The following is a 23861-nucleotide window of genomic DNA, read 5'->3' on the forward strand; positions in this document are numbered from 1 at the left end:
ATGCTGCCTCAGCTGGTTCCATTGCCACAACAAACAATAGTCCACTTCCTTAACACTTTAGCAGGACACAAAAAAACGTATCTGATCCTTCCTGGCACTCTGGGTTTTTTAAGAGCTACATTTGCAGCCACAAGATGGCGCTAAGGTGTAGATATAAAACATGGGCATTTGAAAACACGAGCTTTTGTTCCTTTTACAAGCAAGACAGGTTATTAATTGTCTGTTTACTTTATTTATTTATTTAGTTTATTTAGACAGGATTTACACCAGTAGATTAAAATAACTAACCGTTGCAAGAACTACTTTACTACTGTAAATAAACTACTTAAGTACTAAAGTACTGTACTAAAGTACTGTAAATAAAAAATATGACTATTGTTAAAAGATATAAATTGTCTGTTTACATATTGATATTTACCGTTTATTTTATTAAAGGTTATTTTAACTTATTTTAAATTCAAACTCTGATTATTGTCTTTAAACACTGTATTACACTACCAGTCAAAAGTTTTTGAACAGTAAGATTTTTAATATTTTTAAAGAATTTTCTTCTGCTCACCAAGCCTGTATTTATTTGATCCAAAATACACAAAAACAGTAATACTGTGAAATATTTTTTGCTATTTAAAATAATTGCTTTGCTATTCAAGAAACATTTATTAATTATTATTATCGATATTTATCGATATTTTTTTTTTTCATTATTCTTTGATGAATAGAAAGATCCAAAGATCAGCATTTATCTGAAATAAAAAGCTTTTGTAACACTATGGCATTCAAAAGCTTGGAGTCAGTATATATTTGTTTTTTGGGGTAAAGAAATTATAGAAATTAATACTTTAATTTAGCAAAGGTGCTTTAAATTGATCAAAAGTGATGAAAAAAGACATGTATAATGTTACAAAATATTTCTATTTCAGATAAATGCTGTTCTTCTGAACTTTCTATTCACCAAAGAACCAGAAAAAATTATACTTGGCTGTTTTCAACCTAATAATAATAATAATCATAATAATAAATGAGCAGCAAATCAAAATATTAGAATGATTTCTAAAGGACAATGTGACTGGAGTAATGATACTGACAATTCAGCTTTGAATACATTCTAAAATATATTCAAAAAGAAAGTTTTTTTCTTTTTAATTAAAAAAAAGAAAAGAAAACATTTAGAATTAAATCTGTTTAATGTACTTTCATGTATTTTTTGTCATCCCTTTAAATAAAATATAAAATAAACATTGTATTTAAAATATAAATACTGTATTAATTAAAATGCCATGTCATTTTTTTTTATGTAACATGTTAAAGCACATTCAAGCAGCAAACATGTTTATGTAACATGTTCAAGCACATTCAAGCAGCAAACATGTTTATGTAACATGTTCAAGCACATTCAAGCAAAATACCTAAAAATGCAATAAAGAGCCTCGTCGTCCGCGATAATCAGAGTATCCATCCCGGGTTTTCCACGCAGCCGGCGCTAAAGGCAGGTAACCTCTCCCTCACAGCGCTGTGGATTCGACAATCCAGTTCCAGTTCCTACAGGTGGTTGGGGAGCCTTTCCGTGTTTTCCATACACTTTCTCTTCACGTTTTCGTTTCGAGTGAGTCGCTGCTTTCAAACTCCTGTTCCCCGATGCTCCCGAACACCAGCGGCAACGTCCCGGACTGCTTCTGCATCTTTCAAAAAAATTATGGCGGGACCTTTTGTAAACAGACCTTCTCCTCACGGCAACTTCTGGGATACATCTTTTGGATTTTAAATCGCCTCAACCCGATGTTCATCTCAAATTTAAACAAGATTTAAAATGCCGTTCCCCGCGAGAACCGTTGAGCCTCAGCTGGTGAGCAGGTTGAGAGGCAGCGACGGCTCCGAGAAGACCTTCATAACACCGGACGGTCGCAGAGTTCGCAAACCTGTTTTGTTCTCTTCTTTGGAAGAAGTTTGTTGTCATACACTCACCGGCATCCTACATCAACTTTCCGATCTATCGCGGCATGCAAGTGACATATTCATGGGAATTGAGAGACAGGCTGTGCTGGTCACGCAAAGGACGTCAAGCATTCAAGTGCGTTTGGAGAGATTACAACTCACCGTGCGCAAGTCTGATCCCAAAACGATTAAAATACGTAAGTTTAGAGACTCCGTCTTGTATTGTTTGCCTACTTAAATTTTTAAAAATGTTGTGAACAAGTCAATAACAAACATTTAGCAGATAATTAGGTAACAATGAACATAAATCTTGATCAATATCATATACAGTACGTCAATATTTTACGCAAAGTATGCTTGGTAATGACTTATTGATTGAAGTTATAAGCTGTTACACATATATCTAATATGTAGCATCTTAAGATATTGAATGCTAAATGTAAATTTGAAAAAGGCTGCATTTGAAATGAACTATGGATTGTCCGCAAGACAAAAGGCGGGTGTGAAACTGTTAATGTTATGGGACAAGCACATGGCGTTGTGTTGGTGTAATGATTTGAGGTGAGGAGAATGCAGTTTCCCTTAAGGGCCGAAGTTCTGTCAAATGTGATAGATCTGCTTTAACGTACCATCTGCGCCCACCGACACCCCTAGAGCAGATACCCCCTCCAAGACACCCCACCTTCATTACGATGCGTGTATGTGTGTGTGTGTATATATATATGTACTTTGATTCAGCATAGCTGCATTCAATTGAACAAATGCAAGTGACAATAAGAACATTAATAACAATGTTACAAAAGACATATTTCAAATACATGTTCTTTTGAACTATTAATTAGTGTATCTGTTTTCAAAACATTACACACCACAAATGTTTGAAAATTCAGCTTTGCCATCACAGGAATAAATTGCATTTTAAAATATATAAAATTGTAATATGAATGCAGTTTTTACTGTATCAAATAAATCCATCTTTGGTGACCATAAGAGAGTTCTTCAAAAACATAAATTTTGCAGAGCCCAAACCTTTGAGCGGTAGTGTCTGTTCATGGAGAAGTGCAGTATACATGATCAAACTTGGCAAGTTCGCTGTTATACAACAGCTTTTCTACAAGTTAAACAATTGATTTTATGCAGCAGTTCTAAACCAAAACTTAATATGAAGTAACTTATGTTTTTAGATACAGTTTGACCAGTTAGATTGTATATTTCCGAAATGGCTCCAAAATAAGCTATCATACTAAAAACAGAACATGTTAGCGAAGTGAATGCAAAGTCTCCTCTGCTCATAATGTTGCAAAGGATCACATAAGCTCCAACAAAAAAAAAGAAAAAAAGAAACCCCACTCCAAGTGATCCTGGAGTGAAAGAAAGCATTTACGCTCCCCGCTTGCTTCCACTTTGCATTGCTTACATACTGATACAAATTATGCTTGCTCTCTTATATTCAGCAGTCTTTAGGTAGTATATATGTATACTGTAAATTGGTATGTTACCATTCATTGTATAATACAAGAGGATTGTATTAAAGCGATAGTTCACCCAAAAATGAAAATTCTGTCATTAATTACTCCCACTTAAGCCAAATGTTCCATGAGACATCAGTGGTTCAACTGTAATTTTATGACGCTACAAGTAACTTTTTGTGTGCGAAAGAACAAAATAACTTTATTGAACAGTTCTTCTCCTACAGTTGAACCACTGATGTCACATGGACTATTTTGTTGATGTTCTTGGTACTTTTCTAGACCTTGAACATGGAGGGTCAGAGAGCTCTCGGATTTGATCAGAAATATCTTAATTTGTGTTCCGAAGACGAACAAATGTCTTAAGGGTTTGAAACGACATAAGGGTGATTTATTAATGACAGAATTTTCATTTTTGGCTGAACTATCCCTTTAAGTGATACTTAAAATACTGCTGATTACATTTTTGTCAATTCAACAGTTTGGTGAATTGTTTGTGAATTCGTATGAATGCATACGATCTCATTCTTATGTTTTTGTTAATGATCTGCTTACACTCCATCAGGGTTAGATTTAGGAGTGGGGTTAGAGGTGGACCTTTATGGTGATGTTTTACCTACAGTTTGTTTATTCTCATGTCAGATCGCACACATTCATATATAATCGCAAACTAGCACTACAGATGCTCATGAGATGGGTTGGAATTGATAGTGTTGCTACTTCATCTCATGACGAATTTACGGAAATATACATGTGGGATGCAAGATGCGAAATACGCACCAAGAGGTACATATTATGCCCCAGGTACATATAACAGCAGTTTCCAATAGAAATGTCCACTAGAGGCGGTAAAACCGCAAGCACGTACTCGTTTTCTTACACAATTATTAGTTTCTGGGGCATAACAAGCTTGCTTGGTAGCTCAGCCAGAACGGAATTGGACTTACAGTAGGATGTGGAATCCTTGGGTAACGAATCTTGTGGAAAAACATGACTCACGATAAAAGAGCTGAAATATGAGAGATCAAAAAACAAAGTAAAACTCTATGCTTGTGATTGCGTTTTACATCACATTTGCTTTTGTTCATATCATTTGGTAGGTTTAGGTGTAGTGCAGATGGTATGTTATTTTAAAACGTTAAAATGGCATTAGAGTTTTAGCGCCACTCAACGGACATTTCAAGCCAGAACTGCAGTGACACATACAAAACCAGCACCACATAAAACGTACCATATTTACGTTCATCTGTTCCGGGGTAAAACAAACCAACAAACACTCTTTTAGCGCCAGTGTTCATTTCTCTTGGATGATATGTACTTATTGTTATGTATTTTGCATCTCACAAAAACATTCCCACAGGTAAGTTTTCGTAATGAAACCATTTTATTGAAAATATTGCGTGCATTTATTTTAATATAAATTCTGTTGTGTCATACTTCTTGCGCATTTGAGACAGATGTTTTCAAACGAGTAGCAAGTTATGTGTGAAAATGTGTCAGCACACCCATGCTCAGGTTGCGTTTTTTCTGTTTAAATATGAGGTCTTCGTTTTAAAAGGTTGTAAATAATAAATATTTAAAAACAATCTTTTAAGTACATCCCTGATGTAGGGATGAGGAGGAAGAGTTAATAGTGCAACAGAAAGACTTGTTTGCATTCTCTGCGCCTCAGTTGGTTTATAATGCCAATTTTGCTCAATTAGAATTGATTTATTTCTTGTTCCTTGTGTCTTAATGTCTTGTTTATCCTGCTAATGGTTTCAGATGGGAAGGACTTTGACTCATTACTACTGTTAGTCAATGCTTAACCATGCAGGGACTGTTACGTTGGGTTGGTTTGTGACTTCAGGTTAATCAGAAACGTGTTATTGTTTTAATACACTGTAAGCTAAAGCTGATAAAGGCCTGGGCCAGTTTTGTAATCCTTATATGTGACCCTGGACTACAAAACCAGTCTTAAGTAGCATGGGTATATTTGTAGCAATAGCCAAAAATACATTGAATGGGTCAAAATTAAAAAAAGGTCAAGGTCAACTACTGTTGGCCTTAAAGGGAAAACACCTAAGTTGCTTCATTTTTCCAGACTGCATTAGAAACCATTTTACTTTGCAAAACGAACATGATTGTGTGTTGTTTACATTTGAAAAATGCATTTTTTGTTGTCTTTGTTGTTGTTGCTTTTCAAAATTTTAATTTACGACATTAACAGGTTAATAAGTGTGCATACAATTATTTTAATAGCCACTTTTATATACAGCAAATTACATACAGTCTTTAAAATAACAGTCACAAGTTCATTGAGCTTAAAAGGCACAATGCCTTGCACACCCTTTTGGTTACCAGCCCAAGCCAAGCCAGTTTAATAATGGTCTGGTTTACAACATGGTTTACAACCTTCTTTGAAAGATGCAATTTTGTTAGCGTACTAACTAGGGCTGGGCAATTAATCGAAAAATAATCGAAATCGACATTCAGAACCTATAATCGTTAAAATTTTTCCAGGAAGATTATTTCAATTACTTTCCCTTTAAAAAACACAAGCGCTCCATTCCGTTATTCCGCCGACGTCGATGTCGATGGAGAGCTTAAACAGTATTTATACAGTAAAAAGTATTTACAGGATATACATGGGTAATTTTATTTAGAGGAGATACTGCTTATTTTCTACTTTTAATATGAAAAACCATTGAAAATTATTTATTTTGTTTCCAATAGTGCAAGTTATTTATTTTCACTAATTAAAGAAAAATGTGACTTTTCGTTTTAAGCAATGCTTGCTTTAATTTCAGTTGTTCAACACTGATGTTCAATTAATAATCATAGATCGTAGATAGTGTGTTTCCTTCAATTATTTTAAAATCAAGTAATGCACCCTTCATCCAAAAATCTCTCGCTTGTAATATGTGAGCATATTTACTGTACAAAACTTGTCAGTGAACTATGAGGGCAAAAAAATAAATATTATATAAATATAATTAAATATAATTTTATTAATAAATAAAATAATCGTTCATTAATCGTAATCGGGTTAGAATGTTCAATTAATCGAGATTTTGATTCTAAGCCAAATTGCCCAGCCCTAGTACTAACACATTGTTTTATTACTGTACCACTGGCAGTTTTCAAGCACATGCAAACACACACAATCTCCTTCTGAGCTGTGGAATTTCTGTCAGTCTTCTGTGGATATTTTTAGTATGCGTGTGTCTGCTCCACTCAGGCTTTTTCTAGGTCCGCTGCTCAAGTTTGTTTTGCATATGATGGTCTGAAAGGGTGGAGCTGATCACACAAACAATAGTGCTCTAGTTTGCTATCTTACAGTTTATCAGTAAGTAAATGATCACACCAGTGTGTTTAGAGATCAGGCGATTGCTGTGTTCTCTGATTGTGTATGTTTACACTACAAACCTCAGAGGTCTAATTAGAACTCATTTAGCTGTGGTTGTTATCGTTGTTGTTTGCTTGTAATGTGAGTGAGTGTGTGCATTTATATAAATGGCTTAGAGGTTATAATTCCTTGTTTTTCTCATGATCAAGAATACCTTTTTTCTACTTCTCTTTCTTGAAGTTGCTCTCTTTGTTTGGTGTGTTTTGTATGCATGGACTCAGAAGGGATTTCTGGGTCCAAGTCCAACCCAAATCCAAAGCCAGACCCAGGGAAAATCGTCACCTTTGACCTCCGGAGCACTTAGCATGGGAAAACAGCACAACTATTCTTTCATTCCCTGACCACCAGATCTCAGCCCCTGATGTATGCAGCAATGGTGGTTTCACACACACATAAACTCAATGTACCTACAGCCTGCATTCATAGGAACTCACTTATTGTACAGCCTCAAATGCCGTTGGACCAAACTATTCCCAAAACCCTGGTCAGCTGACCACCAAATGAATTAATTCCCATTATACTTTATTTTAAATTATGTTTCCCATGATACTAGTCTACTAGACTTTCCCTGAAACTAATGGTGGGAATTGTTCAGTGATTTTTTACTTTGGTTTTGAGCAAATTGTCTTTGAAGTTTTGAATTAATCATGACTATATTTTAGCCATGATTAATTTTTGAATGAATCATGACAAATTTATAACTATATTAATCATGATTAATTTATAAATTAATCATGATTTTTTTTAGGGATGTGCAATATATCTGTATTGAATGGAAGCCTGTTTCCATCAGAGAATTAAACAGATTTTAAGTCACGATTAAGACTTTATCTTTTTCTTGAAGAAATGATCGATGTTAACTGGCAGTTGCAAGTTTATAATTCAGTTTTGAGATTGAAAGTCAAAAGAAAAAAGTAAAAATTGTGAGATGAAAAATCACAATTGGCTTTTTAATTTTGGCCAAAAAAATTACAAGATGTAAACTTTAGTGGGGGATTTTGCATTTATGACTTTTTTATTATGATATTTATATATGGTGGAAAAGGCCTTCGACAGTATCTTATTGGGTATTGGGCCATATTATTATAGCTGTCAGTATTAAATATTTAATTGTGCCTCTCATTTGCTCTATTTTTGCGTTTAGATGACCTTTTCCATCATCTAATACTCAAAGTTTATAAAACACTAATAATGTAATAACTGTTGAAAACTTTATTTTAAATATATTTTAGTCGTGATTAAGTTTTAAATAAATCATCACTAATTTATGACTATAGTAATCATGATTAATTTATGAATTAACCATGACTTTTTAGGGATCTGCAAAATATCTGCATCATATGGAAGCCTGTTTCCATCACAGAATAAAAAAAATAAAAGCTAAGTGTGACTTTTTATCTCACAATTAAGACTTTTTCTCACAGTTCTGAATTTATATTTTAAAATTCTTTTTCTTGCAGATTTGATAGATGTTAACTGACAATTGCAAGTTTATAACTCAATTCTGAAGCAAAAAAGTTAAGAATTGTGAGATAAAAAAAATCGCAATTACCTTTTTAATTAAAAAAAAAAAAAAAAAAAAAATATATATATATATATATATATATATATATATATAGTCGTAAACTTGGTACTGTGAGAAATAAGGTCAAAATTTGTATTTCACAATTATGACTTTTTTCCCCCCCAGAATTGTAAGAAAAAGGTCTGAATTATGAGATATAAACTCATAATTTTGCTTACAAGAGTGTACAAGATGTACACTCAGAATTGCAAGATATAAATTCAAAACTAAAGACATAAATGCAGAATCGTGAAAAATAAGGTCAAAATATATATTTTGCAATTGTGACTTTTTGCCATTATTTGAAGAAAAAGATCTGAATTTTGAGATATAAACTCGTAAGAGTGAGAATTGTAAGGTGAAAAATTCGCAATTGCCTTTTTAATTTTGACCCAAAAATTACAAGATTTACACTCAGAATTTAGGGGGAAAATATTTGCAAGATAAAAACTCAAAAATGAAAGACATAAACTCGGAATTGTGAGAAATAAGGTATGATATAAGGTATGATTTTTCACAGAATTGTAAAAAAAAAAAGGTTTGAATGTAAGATATAAAATTGTAATTTCGAGGAAAAAAGTAAACACTGAGTTTTACTGTTGGCCAAAACAACAACAGCAACAAAAAATGTATACTCAGAATTTAGGGGAAAATAAATAATTACAAGATATAAGCTCGAAAATGAAAACCATAAATTTGGAATTGTGAGAAATACGGTAAAAATGTATATTTCACAATATTAAATTTTGAATTTTGAGACAAAAGAAAATTGTTACTTATTATTATTATGAATATTATTTATTAATTTATTTTTAATTCCATGGAAATGGTATCATATTGGTTATTGAGCCATATTATTTCAGATAGCTGTCGTCTCGTTTCCTTTATTTTTACTCTTAGATGACCTTTTCCATCATCTAATGCTCAATTAAAGTTATTAAAATGCTAATAATAACTTCTGAATGTAATCTTTAGCCAACTCAAAATTATTATCCATTTTTCATAAATATTATAATATGATGCCTAAATTCACTTGTAGCATTTAAAATGACTGATTTTAGTTTTTGTTGTTTCATTTTTTGACTATTTTAGACTAAAGAGAATTTTTATATTTGACAGTTATCAGTTAATGGTCATAACATGAAAATAATGACATCATAACTAGACTAGGCTTGAGATTTAGGAAAAAGTCCAGAAAGACTAATTATAGTAGTCAGACAGTGAACGTAAACCTGCAAAGCCTTGTGTCAATTTAAAATATTTTACTTGCATTTCTTCCCTTGCTTATCCCCTTAAAACAGGAAATCTACCCGTATAAGTGCTGCGATTTTAAGCTCGCAAAAGCCATGAGGATTAAAGTCAGATAACATCAGGCCTGGACATGTGAAAGTATGATTGACTCTTTCTGCTTGTAAATGGGACATTTTTCTCAGCATGAGGCCCTCTCACATGTGCATGAGTGGCCTTAGGAAAGAGCTTTAGTGTCATGATAGTATTTACAATGCACAACACCGTTGAAACATTTGCAGTTTTTTTTTTTTTTTTTTGAAGATGATGATGATAATGATAATGCCTGGATGATACAGCATCTTAGTGCACAAAACCAATGTGTGCAAACAGCCATACAGCAAATCCTTGTACATTGCTTTATTAGTTCAGTATTGCAGTATTGCAGTATTACATCCCCACCCACCTCTCAAAAAATGTATCTCTGTTCAGACACAGCAAGTAAAGTATGTCCAGAGGGCAAGGAATGATGGAGCCAGAGTTTTGAGTTCAAATAAGTACCCAGAAATCCAAATGGGTATGAAAGCCTGACAATAAGGCTACGTTTACACTAATGCATTTTCGTTTATTCGTTTAAAGCACATAACTTTTGCTACAGTTACGTCTGTCGTTTACACTTCTCTGTCATTTCCAAGACTTTCGAAAACGCTGCAGACCCCGTTTTACTTTGAAAACTCCAGAGTTGCGTTTTAGTGTAAACAGACCAAAACTTTTGAAAACAACGGCCTCAGAAGGAAACAAGATGCAGTAAGAGCCAGGGGTGTAAACTTTTGAACAGAATGAAGATGTGTACATTTTTCTTATTTTGCCTAAATATCCTATTTTTTTATTTAGTACTGCCCCTCAGAAGATACTTACATGTTTCCCAGAAGACAAAATAAGTTAAATTAACCCTGATCTTCAATTTAAAAAGTTTTCACCCCTCGGCTTAATGCATCATGTTTTCTTTCTGAAGCATCAGTGAGCATTTGAACCTTCTGTAATAGTTAGATATGAGTCCCTTAAAGGAGAACTCCGGTGTGATTTTGACCTAAAGTGTATTGAATCATGATACCGAGTGTGAACGTTAGGGGTGGGAATCTTCAGGCACTTCACGATCCGATCCGATTCCGATTCTGGGAGTCATGATCCGATTCCAAAACGATTCTTGATCTACATTTTTTCCACAATTAATTCTTCTGCTGTGCAAATACTACTTTACAATTTTAAAAACATGTAAAATTGCAGTTTATATGCTTTTTGTTTATAGTTGAAATCTCTGTAAAAGCAGGTGTGTCAGTCTTCAATGGTTTCAAGATTCAATTTAATTTAATTACTGTTTTCATTATCAACTAAATATCACGATGCTCACATTCTTAGTTTTCAATAGTACTGCACATGGCTACATTTTCATATATGTTTTATATCAAATTTATTTTGTGCCAATTTTACTTTATTTTTTAAATTATATAAGCAAGGTACTTTTTAGAACAATTACTTATTTAAAATAAGTGTTCTTTAGGTATCTGAAAGTTTACAGACAATAGTTTTTCCTCAGCATTAATGCTGTTTTATTATTCCTGATGAGATCATAGACAGGCAGCTTTAACAAACTAATGCACAGCAGGGGTGTTAAGTGCTAAAACTACCAGTAATACCAAAAATAATTATCTCTTTAGATTATTTAGAAACCAATAAAATCAGAGACGAAATAATATTTTAATATTTCCTATTTTTCCTGTTTATTATTATTATTTAAAAAAAATTTTTATTTTATATAGGCTATTTTTTTCAAGTGGACTTTTACATTTTGAATTGTTGAGAAATTATGATAATATACAGTTAGGATGTTTTTTTTGTTTGTTTGTTTGTTTGTTTGTTTTTTCATTTGATTTAGTCGAGTTAGTTGTGCATCAAACACAATATGATTGTCGGCAATCAGGATCTGGCAGCAACAGCGCGTTTTTCCGCTTGGGCGAGTGCTTCGCGGACAGCTTACCCCTTGAATGAAATCATGCGCATGACCGCAAAACAGAGAACGCTTATCAATTCTGAGTCGTGGAGAATCTGCTTGCCTCAATCGCAAATAAGGGATCGACTTATAAGCATGTTTATATTAATTAACACGTGAACGCATTCTCTCTGACAGCCTGGGTATGCGGAGCATTAGCAGCTTATATGGACGGAACGCCACTGACGCACAGATCTATTTCGATATATCAGATGTTTTGTCCTTCTTTGAAAACATAACTGACTGTATGTACAGTTTCGTTTTAAACTATTCGAAAACGCAAGTGCATTTAACCGCATCTGCAATCGAGCTTTAGGACGAACAAACACAAAGCGCACGCGAAAGTCTGTCAGTGCATCTAATAGTACTGCATTCCAGACGGCAGAAATGAAAGTATATCTAAAGTAAAACACGGCGGATTGAAGCACACAATGTCAAGCAGTGCGCACGAGTCTCACAGTGCAAATGCTGTGCAATGAAGCCGGTGGCGTCTCTAGCGCGCACACGTGCCATATGCGGAAAAAAAACAAGCTCAGAATCGATTCTGAAATATTAGGAATTGATTCAGAATCGTTGAAGATGCATCGGAGAATCGATTTTTTCTCCCACCCCTAGTGAACGTACCTTGCATATCTCATCTCGTCTTGTCCACTGCTGTCCGAAATCTGGGGTCAGTTAGCCGATGCTCACAACAGGTTGTCAATGAGAGTCAACAGGGCATCGAAGAAGCCATGTAAATAAATCACTGTTTTACGCCATTTACGAGGCACAAAGTAGCTCCACACTTCATTGGTAGACTTCCAAGGGCCCTGACATTTAAAACGAGACATTGAGAACTCAGAAAAAGCACCGGTAGTTTATTTACAAGTAGATTTATACAGACAGTAACTGCAAGAAGTTTAGCGGCCGCCGCCATCTTAAATTTAGTCACGATAAGTCGAGTGTCGAGCACCAAGGAATTTATCAGGTTATCAACTTATCAGGTTGTAGTTTCCTTCGTGCTCGACACTAAATTCAAGATGGCGGCGGCCGCTAAACTTCTTGCAGTTACTGTCTGTATAAATCTACTTGTAAATAAACTACCGGTGCTTTTTCTGAGTTCTCAATGTCTCGTTTTAAATGTCAGGGCCCTTGGAAGTCTACCAATGAAGTGTGGAGCTACTTTGTGCCTCGTAAATGGCGTAAAACAGTGATTTATTTACATGGCTTCTTCGATGCCCTGTTGACTCTCATTGACAACCTGTTGTGAGCATCGGCTAACTGACCCCAGATTTCAGACAGCAGTGGACAAGACGAGATGAGATATGCAAGGTACGTTCACACTCGGTATCATGATTCAATACACTTTAGGTCAAAATCACACCGGAGTTCTCCTTTAATTGTCCTCAGTGTGATAAGATCTCAAAATCAGACAGTCATTGTTGGAAAGGGTTCAAAATGCTGAAAACCCAAAGAATTTGTGGGACCTAAAGGATTTTTCTGAAGAACAGCGAGCAGCTGTGGATCATTCAGACAACAACACAGTATTAAGAATCAAATGTATGTAAACTTTTGAACAGGGTCATTTTTATAAATTCTACTATTATTTTCTCTTTCGGACTATATGTAAACATCTTTCATGTGAAATATCTTATTCAGGTCAGTACTAAATAAAAATAAAATGCATTTTGTAGAATCCCTCTTGTTTTGGTAAACTAACATTTTGCAGATTCTGCAAGGTGTATGTAAACTTTTTGACTTCAACTGTATATGTAGCTTCTAATGTTGAGAGGTTCAGTTGATCTGTGAAGTTTTGAAGAAGGAAACTGTTGGCTCTGTGAATTGTTTGTGTGTGTGTGTGTGTGTGTGTGTGTGTGTGTGTGTGTGTGTGTGTGTGTGTGTGTGTGTGTGTGTGTGTGTGTGTGTGTGTGTGTGTGTGTGTGTGTGTGTGTGTGTGTACCATTCATCACGTTGTGGGGACCAAATGGACCCCCACAAGGATAGGAATACCAGTAGATTTCAACCTTATGGGGACATTTCTCAGGTCCCCATGAGGAAACAGACTTATAAATCATGCACACTGAGTTTTTTTTTGATGAAGTAAAAGTGTGCACAATCTCCTGTGAGGGCTAGGTTTAGGTGTAGGGTAGGTGTAGGGCGATAGAAAGTACGGTTTGTACAGTATAAAAACCATTACGCCTATGGAATGTCCCCATAAAACATGTAAACCCAACATGTGTGTGTTTGTGTGTGTGTGTGTGTGTGTGTGTGTGTGTGTGTGTGTGTGTGTGTTTGTGTGTGTGTGTGTGTCTGTTTTAACCATATGCCAATCCAAATTTTGAGATCAGCCTGAGGGGAGTTATTGAGCAAAAGTTACATGATCCTACCTGTAATTGTTTTGTTGTGAATTATTAAGGTGTGTGCACTTGTGGTGTTTTGGTGTCTGTGCGAATGCTAAATGTTTTCTCTCAGTTAATGCAGTCACGTTCAGCCTTCTGGACATCTGGAGGTTTATTAAGATGGATTAAAGACGGAGCGAAGAGTTTTTTTTTTACAAACACACACATGGAGGAGCGAAGCTGCACAAAGAGCAGAATACGTTGAGTAAGACGGATGAAAGATGAGGTTATGTAACAGGTTTTGATGGACTGACAGACTGTCAGTCTTTAATCTTTGATGTTCTGCCATCTAGACAATAACTCCTGGTTTAGAGGCTATTCGATGGTCGGCCTGCATAAACTCTGAGTGACACACAGCGACACAACAGATGATATCTAAATGATAAGTTATGACATCCAACATCTCAGAAATGTCATCGGTCAGCATTCCTCTGAATCCATTGGACAATTTGTTTTCTGTCTCTGCTTTTCAACGCCCTTTATTCATACTGTTGTTCTGTGGTTGGAAGCTCTCTTGATGTTTCTGCCTTTCATATATTGGCTGGTCCAGATGTGCGTCCATTCAGTGTTTTGTTTTTGAGCCCTTGATGTTCTTCTTGATCTTGCGCTTTCAGATCTCAGCAGCCTCTCCTGTCCAACTGTGACCTGATCCATCTCATCTGGCCTTGACTGACCTTTTGTCCTCTTATGAAGCCGATGATGTATTGTATACCATGTTTATGGAGTTCAGTGCAGTTTATGGAGTTTATTTCCCATGCTAAAGCCAGCTGGATTAGTGCTGGCATTACCATCCTATAAGGACCTTCAGCTGTTTGTGGACTTTGAGGGATGTGCCGTTTTGTAGTTTAAGTACAGGGATTTATGAGCACGATGGCATTCCAAATGCATGAAGAAGCCATGTGCTTTTCACCTCGAAACTACATTTGCTTGTGACTTTCCAAATAAGACCGTTGCTTCATGGTTCATACAGCTTTGATTCTCCGGTTTGTCTCGGTGGCCGCTCCAGATGGGATCTGGGACGACGTGTGTTTGCTTTGTGCTTTCACCAGCCCACGTGCCCAAGCTCTGTCTGTAGGCTCAGGTTTGTTTTTCCATCAGAGGAGCCCCGGGGCAGGGCAGAGGGCCGCTGTGTCCCGTAACACGCTCATGATGATGGCGATGATAGCGATGAAAGCTGTGTTGTCCTTGTGCTCAGGCCTAATCCAATAGCCATTGTGTTTTCAGAGCTATCTCACTGCATAATGCAACGGATCAAACAACCCACACATAGCCTAGATGTTGGCGTGTGCTCACACATTCATGAATATGGGGGCCCGGGGAAGGTAAACAGAGGGAAAGATCCTACTTTTGGGTGTGCGATAAGTCTCATTATAATTAATTGTATGAATGGGCAGTTGGATAGAGTGTGATTTCATGATGTAACTTTTACTGATGAGGCATTTGGAGAGTGTTAACTTGGCTTTAGGAAGTGCTGACTTCAGAATCTAGTGTTTTAGAAAGTGGATGGATGACTAAAAGATGAATATTGACTAAACTACTATTGTGTAAACTACTTCTTAACTACTTGGAAGTTAGATTTCAAAAACAACCTGGGGGAAATATTGAGGTAAAGTTGCATAATCCTTATTTTGTGGTTTTGTTATGAACTGTGAGAACTGAATCTTTTCCAATGACAGTCACCTGTATAAAGTGATCTTTTTCCCATGCAGTGATATTAATCCATCATAATAGTGACACTGAAACTAAAGTGTTTGTGACTAGGGCTGGGTAAAAATATTAATATCTCTATTTTAATCGCTTTTAATTTTTACGAAACAATATTGATTCTTAAATCCCAAGAATCGATTACTCTAGTCTAGCCTGTTTTTAGTTAATAAAATCACAATAAGCTTTGTGCTTTGTTACTTTTGATATAAAACAAAGTCTCAGATTTCAAATTCCGTCCATTTTATTAAAGTATTCAAACAATAAACGCCATTTTTGCACTGTTTAAAAAGTGACAAATCGCCGTAGCGCTTCAGTTCAGAGAAGCGCCATGTAAACTCATAATCTCCTTTGCTTTATATACAGTTGTAGTATTAAATAAACATGAATGAACATTTGAAGGTATGTTAAAAGAGAGTACAACTTACCGAAATCTATGTCGTTTTCATGTAATCGCTCAATCAGTGTTTCAATCACAGAAAAACGTCAATATAACAGCTTGTAAACAGTCACGTAATGTCACATTTACCTCAGAAAAAAACATATTAGGTGACCATAAATTCTACAAGTGAATGCTAGAGGAGCATTTGATTAAATACATGAACCATATAACATGTTCATTATCATTTTTACTGTTCTTTAATGTTTAATTCAAGGTTAAATAAAAAAAAGTTTTTATGATAGCCACCATTTACATGTTTGTATTTTAAAAACCGGATTGGAGTAGAAATATGATTTAATTGTAACTTTATTATTATAAAAACTTCATTGAAGTGTTTGTATACAAATCAGCTAATTTTAACCTTCAACATTTATAGTAATGTAGTACCAACTGACTCATGTATATTTTACATTATTAGTAGATTTTTTTTCTTCAGAAAATTTGGCATGTAATGTACCTAATATATATCCAAAATAATCAATTCAGATTCAGAATAGAATCGAATTGTGAAATTTGTATCAAAACCCAGTCCTGTTTGTCAGATTGGATAAGAATGAGTGTTTAAACTAATAGTTTTTGGGAATATATGGAATATTATGTTTGTGCAAAATAGAACATATTCAATTAATGTTAAAATAATGATTTATACACTGTTAAAAACGTGAAATTTACTGTAAAATATATATTTTTTAATGTTAAATGCTCGCTTTTTACTTCCAAAGTATATGTATATTAAACATTTTTGTTTGTTTTTACTTTAAAATTGCCTAAAATGTCCTTTTAGATTTTTTTAACCAGATATGCTACGAATTTATATGCTTTTGTTTTCTTTAAAAAAGAGAAAGAAAATACTGATCCAAAACTTTTCAAATTACAGTGTATATTGCAACACAAAATTTCGAAGTCAAATAAACACTGTTCTTTTGAACTTTTTATCTATCAAAGAATCCTGAAAAAGTTTTAAGCAGCACAACTGTTTCCAACATGTTAGAATTATTTCTGAAGGATCATGTGACACTGAAGACTGGAGTAATGATGCTAAAATTCAGCTTTGCTTCATGGGAATAAATTGTATTTTTAAAGTATATTAATTTTCTTCTGTATGTTTGATCAAATAGATACAGTCTCTTTAACTTTTACTAAACTTTTGAATGGCATATATATGGAAAAAATGTAATAGAAATTAATTTTACATTTTGTAAATGATGACAAAACTTCTTAATAGTGAACATTTTTTAAGGTCCATTTCTTTCTTTCTTTTTTAATAGTCCTTGCCTAGTAATCAGAACTGATTAGAAAGCTCATGGGAATTTACTGGTCAAAAGCTGTGGGAACCGTGACTTTTTCTGCTGGTCAGACACTGTCATGGTCAGCCTTTCAGATATCTGGACATTAATCCGCTTCAAGTTACTCATTACAGGCCAAGTGTAAGACAAACCAAAATGTAGTTCACTCAGAAACGTCCCTATAATAACATATAAAAGAGTTAGTTCCTAGGAACAAATGAATAATAGATAAGTAAAGCAATAAAAGCTGTGATAAACATGAATCAGTGCAACATACAGAGAAAAAAATTATGTGTAACAATTTATGACACATTTTGTGCCTTAGTATAAATACACGATTGTTTCATTGCACATGTCGGAGACATTATAGTTCAGATGCATGGCATTTATCCTGTCCATGTGTTCATGACTAGAAATAGACTCCATATCATGATCCACTTCCCCTCTTGGAGACTCATTTATTAGTCAGTTCTACTGTTTCAGTGACAGAGACTTCCACATCAGTCTTAATCATGTCAGAATGAGGCCAATTTGACTGTTTTTGGATTAGGATAAAAAACACCCTTCCTTTTGTTTGAGGTCAAAGGTGCTCTTCTCAGAGCCTGTTTGAAAGGATCATTAGCGTTCCTCCCAGACTGGAGAGCCTCTCCCATGGGCCATGAGTAAATTCAGGTTTGGAAGTGTTCAGGTCTGGAATGGGTGGTGATTGTGCTGGTTTAATGCTCTGTTTCCACCTCTGTGAATGTTGTTTGGACACGAACCTCAAAGCGGCCACATGAGAAATGATGTTGGGCACGGCACGGTACACCCAGGCACCACATAAACACACACATTACTCAGTCATAGAGTACACATATAATGCACTAGAGACTCAACTAACACAGTACAGTTGTTTCCTGTACAACAGGTGCCATTAATAGTTTCCTTCTCTTTCTTTCTTTCTTTCTTTCTTTCTTTCTTTCTTTCTTTCTTTCTTTCTTTCTTTCTTTCTTTCTTTCTTTCTTTCTTTCTTTCTTTCTTTCTTTCTTTCAGACTTCAGTGTCACGCAATCTTTCAGAAATATTTCTAATATCCTGAATTGATCCTCAATAAACATTTATTATTTTCAGTGTTTAAAATGGTTATGCTTAATATTTTAGTGAAAATAGTGATATTAAAAGAACAGCATTTATTTAAAAAAAGTATATATTTTATGTTGTTATAAATCTATTTACTGTAATGTGATAAATTTTATGTTGCTGCTGAATGTAAGTACTCATTTTGTAAATTTTATTTCAAAATTATAATACAATATATTTATAATATACTGTAATATACAGTGTATCTACTGTGTGGATTACTGAAAAAATACTAGGCAAAAACAGTAACATTTTGAATTTTTTTTAGTATTTAAAATAACTGATTTATATTTGAATATTTTAAAATGTAATTTATTCCTGTGATTTCAAAGCTGAATTTTTGTCATCATTACTCCAGTCAAATGATCCTTCAGAAATTATTATAATAATATTTTGATTTGCTGCAAAAAAAAAACATGTATTATAATTATATTGAAAACACCTGAGTCGAAATATTTTCAGGTTTCTTTAATAAATAGAATGTTGAGAAGAACAGCATTTATCTGAAATAGAAATCTTTTGTGACATTATAAATCACTTTTGATCAGTTTAAAGCATCCTTGTTAAATAAAACTATTAATTTCTATAATTTATTTCCCATAAAAAATGATACTGTATCCAAGCTTTTGAAATGTATAGTGTGTAATGTTACAAAAGCGTTTTATTTCAGATTAAATGCTGATCTTTGGATTTTTCTGTTCATCAAAGAATCCAGAAGAAAATACTCAACTGTTTTAAATATTGATAATAATAATAATAAATGTTAATAAATGAACAGCAAATCAACCTATTAGAATGATTTCTGAAAGATCATGTGACACTGAAGACTGGAGTAATAATGCAAAACATTTAGCTTTGATCACAGGAATAAATTACATTTTAAAATATATTTGAATATAAAGCAGTTATTTTAAATAGTAAATAGTTTAAATATTTCACAATAATACTGCTTTTGCTGTATTTTGGATCAAATAAATGCAGTGAGCAAAATAAATTCTTAAAAAACTACAAATCTTAGAGTTCAAAAACTTTTGACTGGTAGTGTATACAAAATCAATACAATGTATTAACATTTATTTTTGGTTATAATTGACTATATGCTATCTTAAAACAACATATTCTGGTATTTCCTTACCCACAGAGGACATTTGTTGGTAGTAGGGGTCGTCCAATTATTAAGCATTTTAAGTATTTATTGGTTATTGGTATTGGTCATTTTCAAAAAAATGTAAAAAATTTAAAAGCATATAAGGAAAGTTTTTGTCAGAGCCCTTGTTATTCTAAATTTTGACATTCATTCCCTTATTCCACTTGCCATATCAGTTCAAAATATCGGTTATTAGCCTGCTTATCTGATCTTATCTTATCTGAATGTGTATCGGCATCGGCCCTGAAAAACACATATTGGTCGACCCCTAATTGGTAGCACCTGTAACATATAAAATGATGATGGAGTCTAAGTAGTAGGCTCACTAGGGTTTGAAACAGCCTATCTGTCTCTCTCTGTCTGTCTCCGTTTGCATGGATAAGTGATGCTCTTCAGCAGGTGAGCTGGGCTTCTCTTACCAAACATTAAGCTCATTGTGTCTGAACGTCTGTGTGCTGGAGTTATAGCTCGTGGGCTGCTGTCGTCGCTCAGTAAAAATAAACATAGATTTTCCAACCCCATCTGTCGCTCAATCTCTTCCTCCAACCCCTCTCTCCTTTCCTTGTCACTTCTAAAACCCTTCTCCCCCTCTCTTGCTCCTTCTCTCGTGTCCTCTCTGAACTCTCTTATTAGACTTCATTTGCTCCTTCACTCTTCACATGACTTGGATTACATAGTTTGAGGGTGTGTGTGTGTTCGTATGTCTGTGTGTGTGGCGTGTAGTCAAACCGGGGCCTCACGTCCCACTGTGACCGGGCTCTACAAAGGAAATGCCACACAGACCCCAGGACATTTTATTCACCGTGAAATGCTCTTACAACAGTAATGCTTTGGGACCGGTTCACCAGAGAGCAGTTCAACAGTTCACATTCATATTTTAAATGACTTTTCCCGTGAGAAGTCACATCAGTGACATTTACCAATATGTGATTAATGAGACCTGAAGATGTTTACTTTATGTCATTCCAAATCTGTATGACTGACTTCCTTCTGCAGAACATAAACAAAACATTTTTTTAGGCAACTGGATGATCCAGTCAGTCAAATTAACTCAAAACCCGGATCAGTTGTATTTGTAAACAGAATGGTTTTGTAAAGTTAATGAGTGAGTAATCAAACAAAAAAAAAAAAAAAAGACCTGGCTTAAATAATGATTCATTGATTCTTTAAAATACTTCACAGCTTCTTTTCCCAGAAACTCATGTACTCTCAAGCCAAAAGGTTGACGAATTAAATTTTGCACCATTTTTCACAGAAAACTATTGTAAGACTTTAGAGGACTTGTGTCACTCCAAAGCTTGAGGCCCTCGGTCTTCATTCATTACATTGAAATAATAGGTCAAAAAAAAAAAAAAATGTGTTCCGAAGAAGAAAGTAACTCATGGGTTTGGAAAAGATGATGTTGTGTGATTATTACAGAACTTTTGGATGAACTATCCCTTTGAAAAGTGACAATGTGCCATTAACTCTTGAACAGTTGTCTAAAGGCAAATGGAGGAAGCTTCATGGAGTGTAGACTTTTTGTGGAGTGTGTGTGTGTTTGTTAGAGTGATTCATTTCACCTCTCTCTTTGAGTCCCACTGTGAAACAACACAATAGTCACAGCAGTCTACACATACTCACTTTAAAGGATTAGTTCACTTCCAGAATAAAAGTTTCCTGATAATTTACTCACCCCCATGTCATTCAAGATATTTTTCGTAAAGAAAGTATATTCTCGATATGAATTTCAATGGGACCCAATGGGTTGAAGGTTCAAATTGCAGTTTCAATGCAGCTTCTGCCAGATCCCAGTTGAGAAATAAGGGTCTTACCAAGCAAAACAATCCTCGTTTTTAAAAAAAAAAAAAAAAAGAAAAAAAAAAGGAATTCTATACTTTTTTTAACCACAAATGCTCATCTTGCACTAGCTCTGCGATGTGCGTCCACAAATTCACGCATTGTGTAATCATGTTGGAAAGGCCACGTGTGGTTAGTTCTTCATCTTTGTTCTAGGGTTCGGTATTGAGAACCGGTTCCATTTTCGAACTGGTTCCAAATTTCCAAGAACCGAGCATTTCGATTCTGCTTAACGAGTCAAGCATTCACATTTTAATGTGATTTTAAAATTTGATTTCAAATCAAACAATTTAAGCACAGGAAGAGAAAGAACTCGTGCACTGTTTGTGAAAGTGTAAAGAAACTGTCTGAAGCGTGAGCACAGTGAACAGCCGCCCCGGTGCAGGTTCCCGGCCTGTGTCCGTTCTCGAACCGTTCCATGCATTTTCACTGCAAAAAAGATTGTTCCGGGCCAGATCTGACTTCTCTTTCACATTAACTGCCCAATATGCACAAATATGTCAATATATCATCATAAACACAGCTGTTTTTTGCCTTAAGTAAAAGTAAACATGAAAAAGGAAAACGCATATTTTTATATCAGCGTGTGGTCAGTGATAAAGAGACAGCAGCCTAATAAACGTGCTGCCTGTCATTAATGTTAATCCAAGAACAAAAAATCATTCACTGATCTTGACAGAATATCTTTTGTAACTTTAATAAGGATTAATCTATATTTTATTTATGAAAAGAATACCAAAGTGTTCTGTAGGCTGCTGATTTTTGCTCAAGTTATTTAGCTGCAAAAGAAAGCTTTGTAAAAACACAGAATGTTTGACTTAATTTTTTATGTACTTTTATATGTTATTGAAATCGAAACTAGGAATCGTAGAATCTGAAATGATATGTAGAATCCTAATGTGAATCGTAATCGATAAAATTCAAACAATATCCAACCCTACTGTGTATTCCGGTTCAAAAAAAGTAGGGTAGGGTGAAAAAGTCCATCTCATTTTCTCTCCACTTGTAAATCGTCCGACATCGTTGTTATACCATTTTTTTTAAAGGGCGTTTAACTTTCTTTGCATGTTTGCTTTGTAAACACTGGGTCTATACTTCTGCCTACATCACGTGTGACCTTTCCAATGTGAGGTGATGAGTGAATTTGTGGATGCAAAGTAGGGCTGGGCCGATAAACGATATCATATCGAATCGCGATAAAATTTATGTTAATAACGATGATAAGCTCTAGACATTTTTTGCTCGATATGGATTAATCTAAGAGCCAATCACACAGCAGAAATATGCGACAGCGGCCAATCAGCGTGCAGCGTGCGTGTGCACGTCAAAGTACAAAGTTCATTTCCTACAGCACTTTGCGAAGCAACCCTACACCAGGACGACAAAAAAAGAGAGTGGAAGCAGCGACGAAAGAGAAACTAACCTCGATTTATTATCCAAAGATGTTGAAGTTGTCGACAAAAAAGGTAGCACGAATTCCGTAAGTGGTTTGACTATCTGAAAAGTGACTCTCACCTCAGCTGAGAGTTTGGCGCGATTGTTAAAACTGAAACCGAAAGCAAAAAACGCACGCGCATTCAAAAGCAATTTTAATCCCCCTTGTTTAGAGCTAAATGACATATCTAGGCTGTTATCGGAATGTAGACTATAATAGGTCTGTATGTCTATAGCTCTGTATCATGCTTGAAATATTCGGTCTCTGTTTGCACTTTGAATAATGAGAGAGTAGCCTACTTTGATTATGGCTGAATTGTCTGCACTTAATACGATTAAGAAAGAGCTGTGTCATAATTTTTTTATATTTATACTGTAGATTGTTTCAAAATGCTGTGGTTGCCTCTAATTTAAATAGCTCAACCTATAATAGAGAAAATAAACAATTGTGTTTATAATAATAAATAATAAAGAAATAAATAAATGTATTACAAATTATGTTTTTACAATAATTTTGTGTTTACATTTTGTACATTTACTCTCATTTACCATACTCTGTCACAACTTTCATTTATTTTTTTCATTTATTTTAGTAAGTTATTTTAATTTTTAAGGCCAAATCTGTAACCTGCTTTTGTTAATAAACTATACTTAAAAATGTAATTTAACGAATCCTTTAATTTTTGTGGCTTTAGTCATTGTTGGGATACTATTTTAAAGCTGGCAACATCAACAGCTTATATCGAAATATATATCGTCATCGTTCAATATGGGAAAAAATTATCGAGATTACATTTTTGCCATATCGCCCAGCCCTAATGCAAAGCTAGTGCTAGACAAGCATTTGTGGTTAAAAAGTAATACAATTCCTTATTCCTCGTCT

The 23861-nt window shown here is 34.6% G+C and overlaps 1 protein-coding gene across 3 annotated transcripts in view; it reads left to right on the forward strand.

The window, feature by feature from the left end:
* The first annotated feature begins 1637 nt into the window (after positions 1-1637).
* The window catches only part of nhsl1b (NHS-like 1b), a 144383-nt gene continuing 122159 nt past the window's right edge, over positions 1638-23861 (forward strand). For 2 of the 3 annotated variants that reach the window (XM_073816393.1, XM_073816394.1), the window contains exon 1: positions 1639-2129. In XM_073816393.1, coding sequence (XP_073672494.1) covers positions 1808-2129 — 322 coding nt within the window. In that variant the 5' untranslated portion in view covers positions 1639-1807. Of the gene's footprint in view, positions 2130-23861 lie in introns of all 3 variants that reach the window. The other variant, XM_073816392.1, reaches the window with a different exon arrangement.

This window comes from Garra rufa, chromosome 13 (assembly GCF_049309525.1).
Source record: "Garra rufa chromosome 13, GarRuf1.0, whole genome shotgun sequence".
In the NCBI taxonomy this organism is placed as follows: domain Eukaryota; kingdom Metazoa; phylum Chordata; class Actinopteri; order Cypriniformes; family Cyprinidae; genus Garra; species Garra rufa.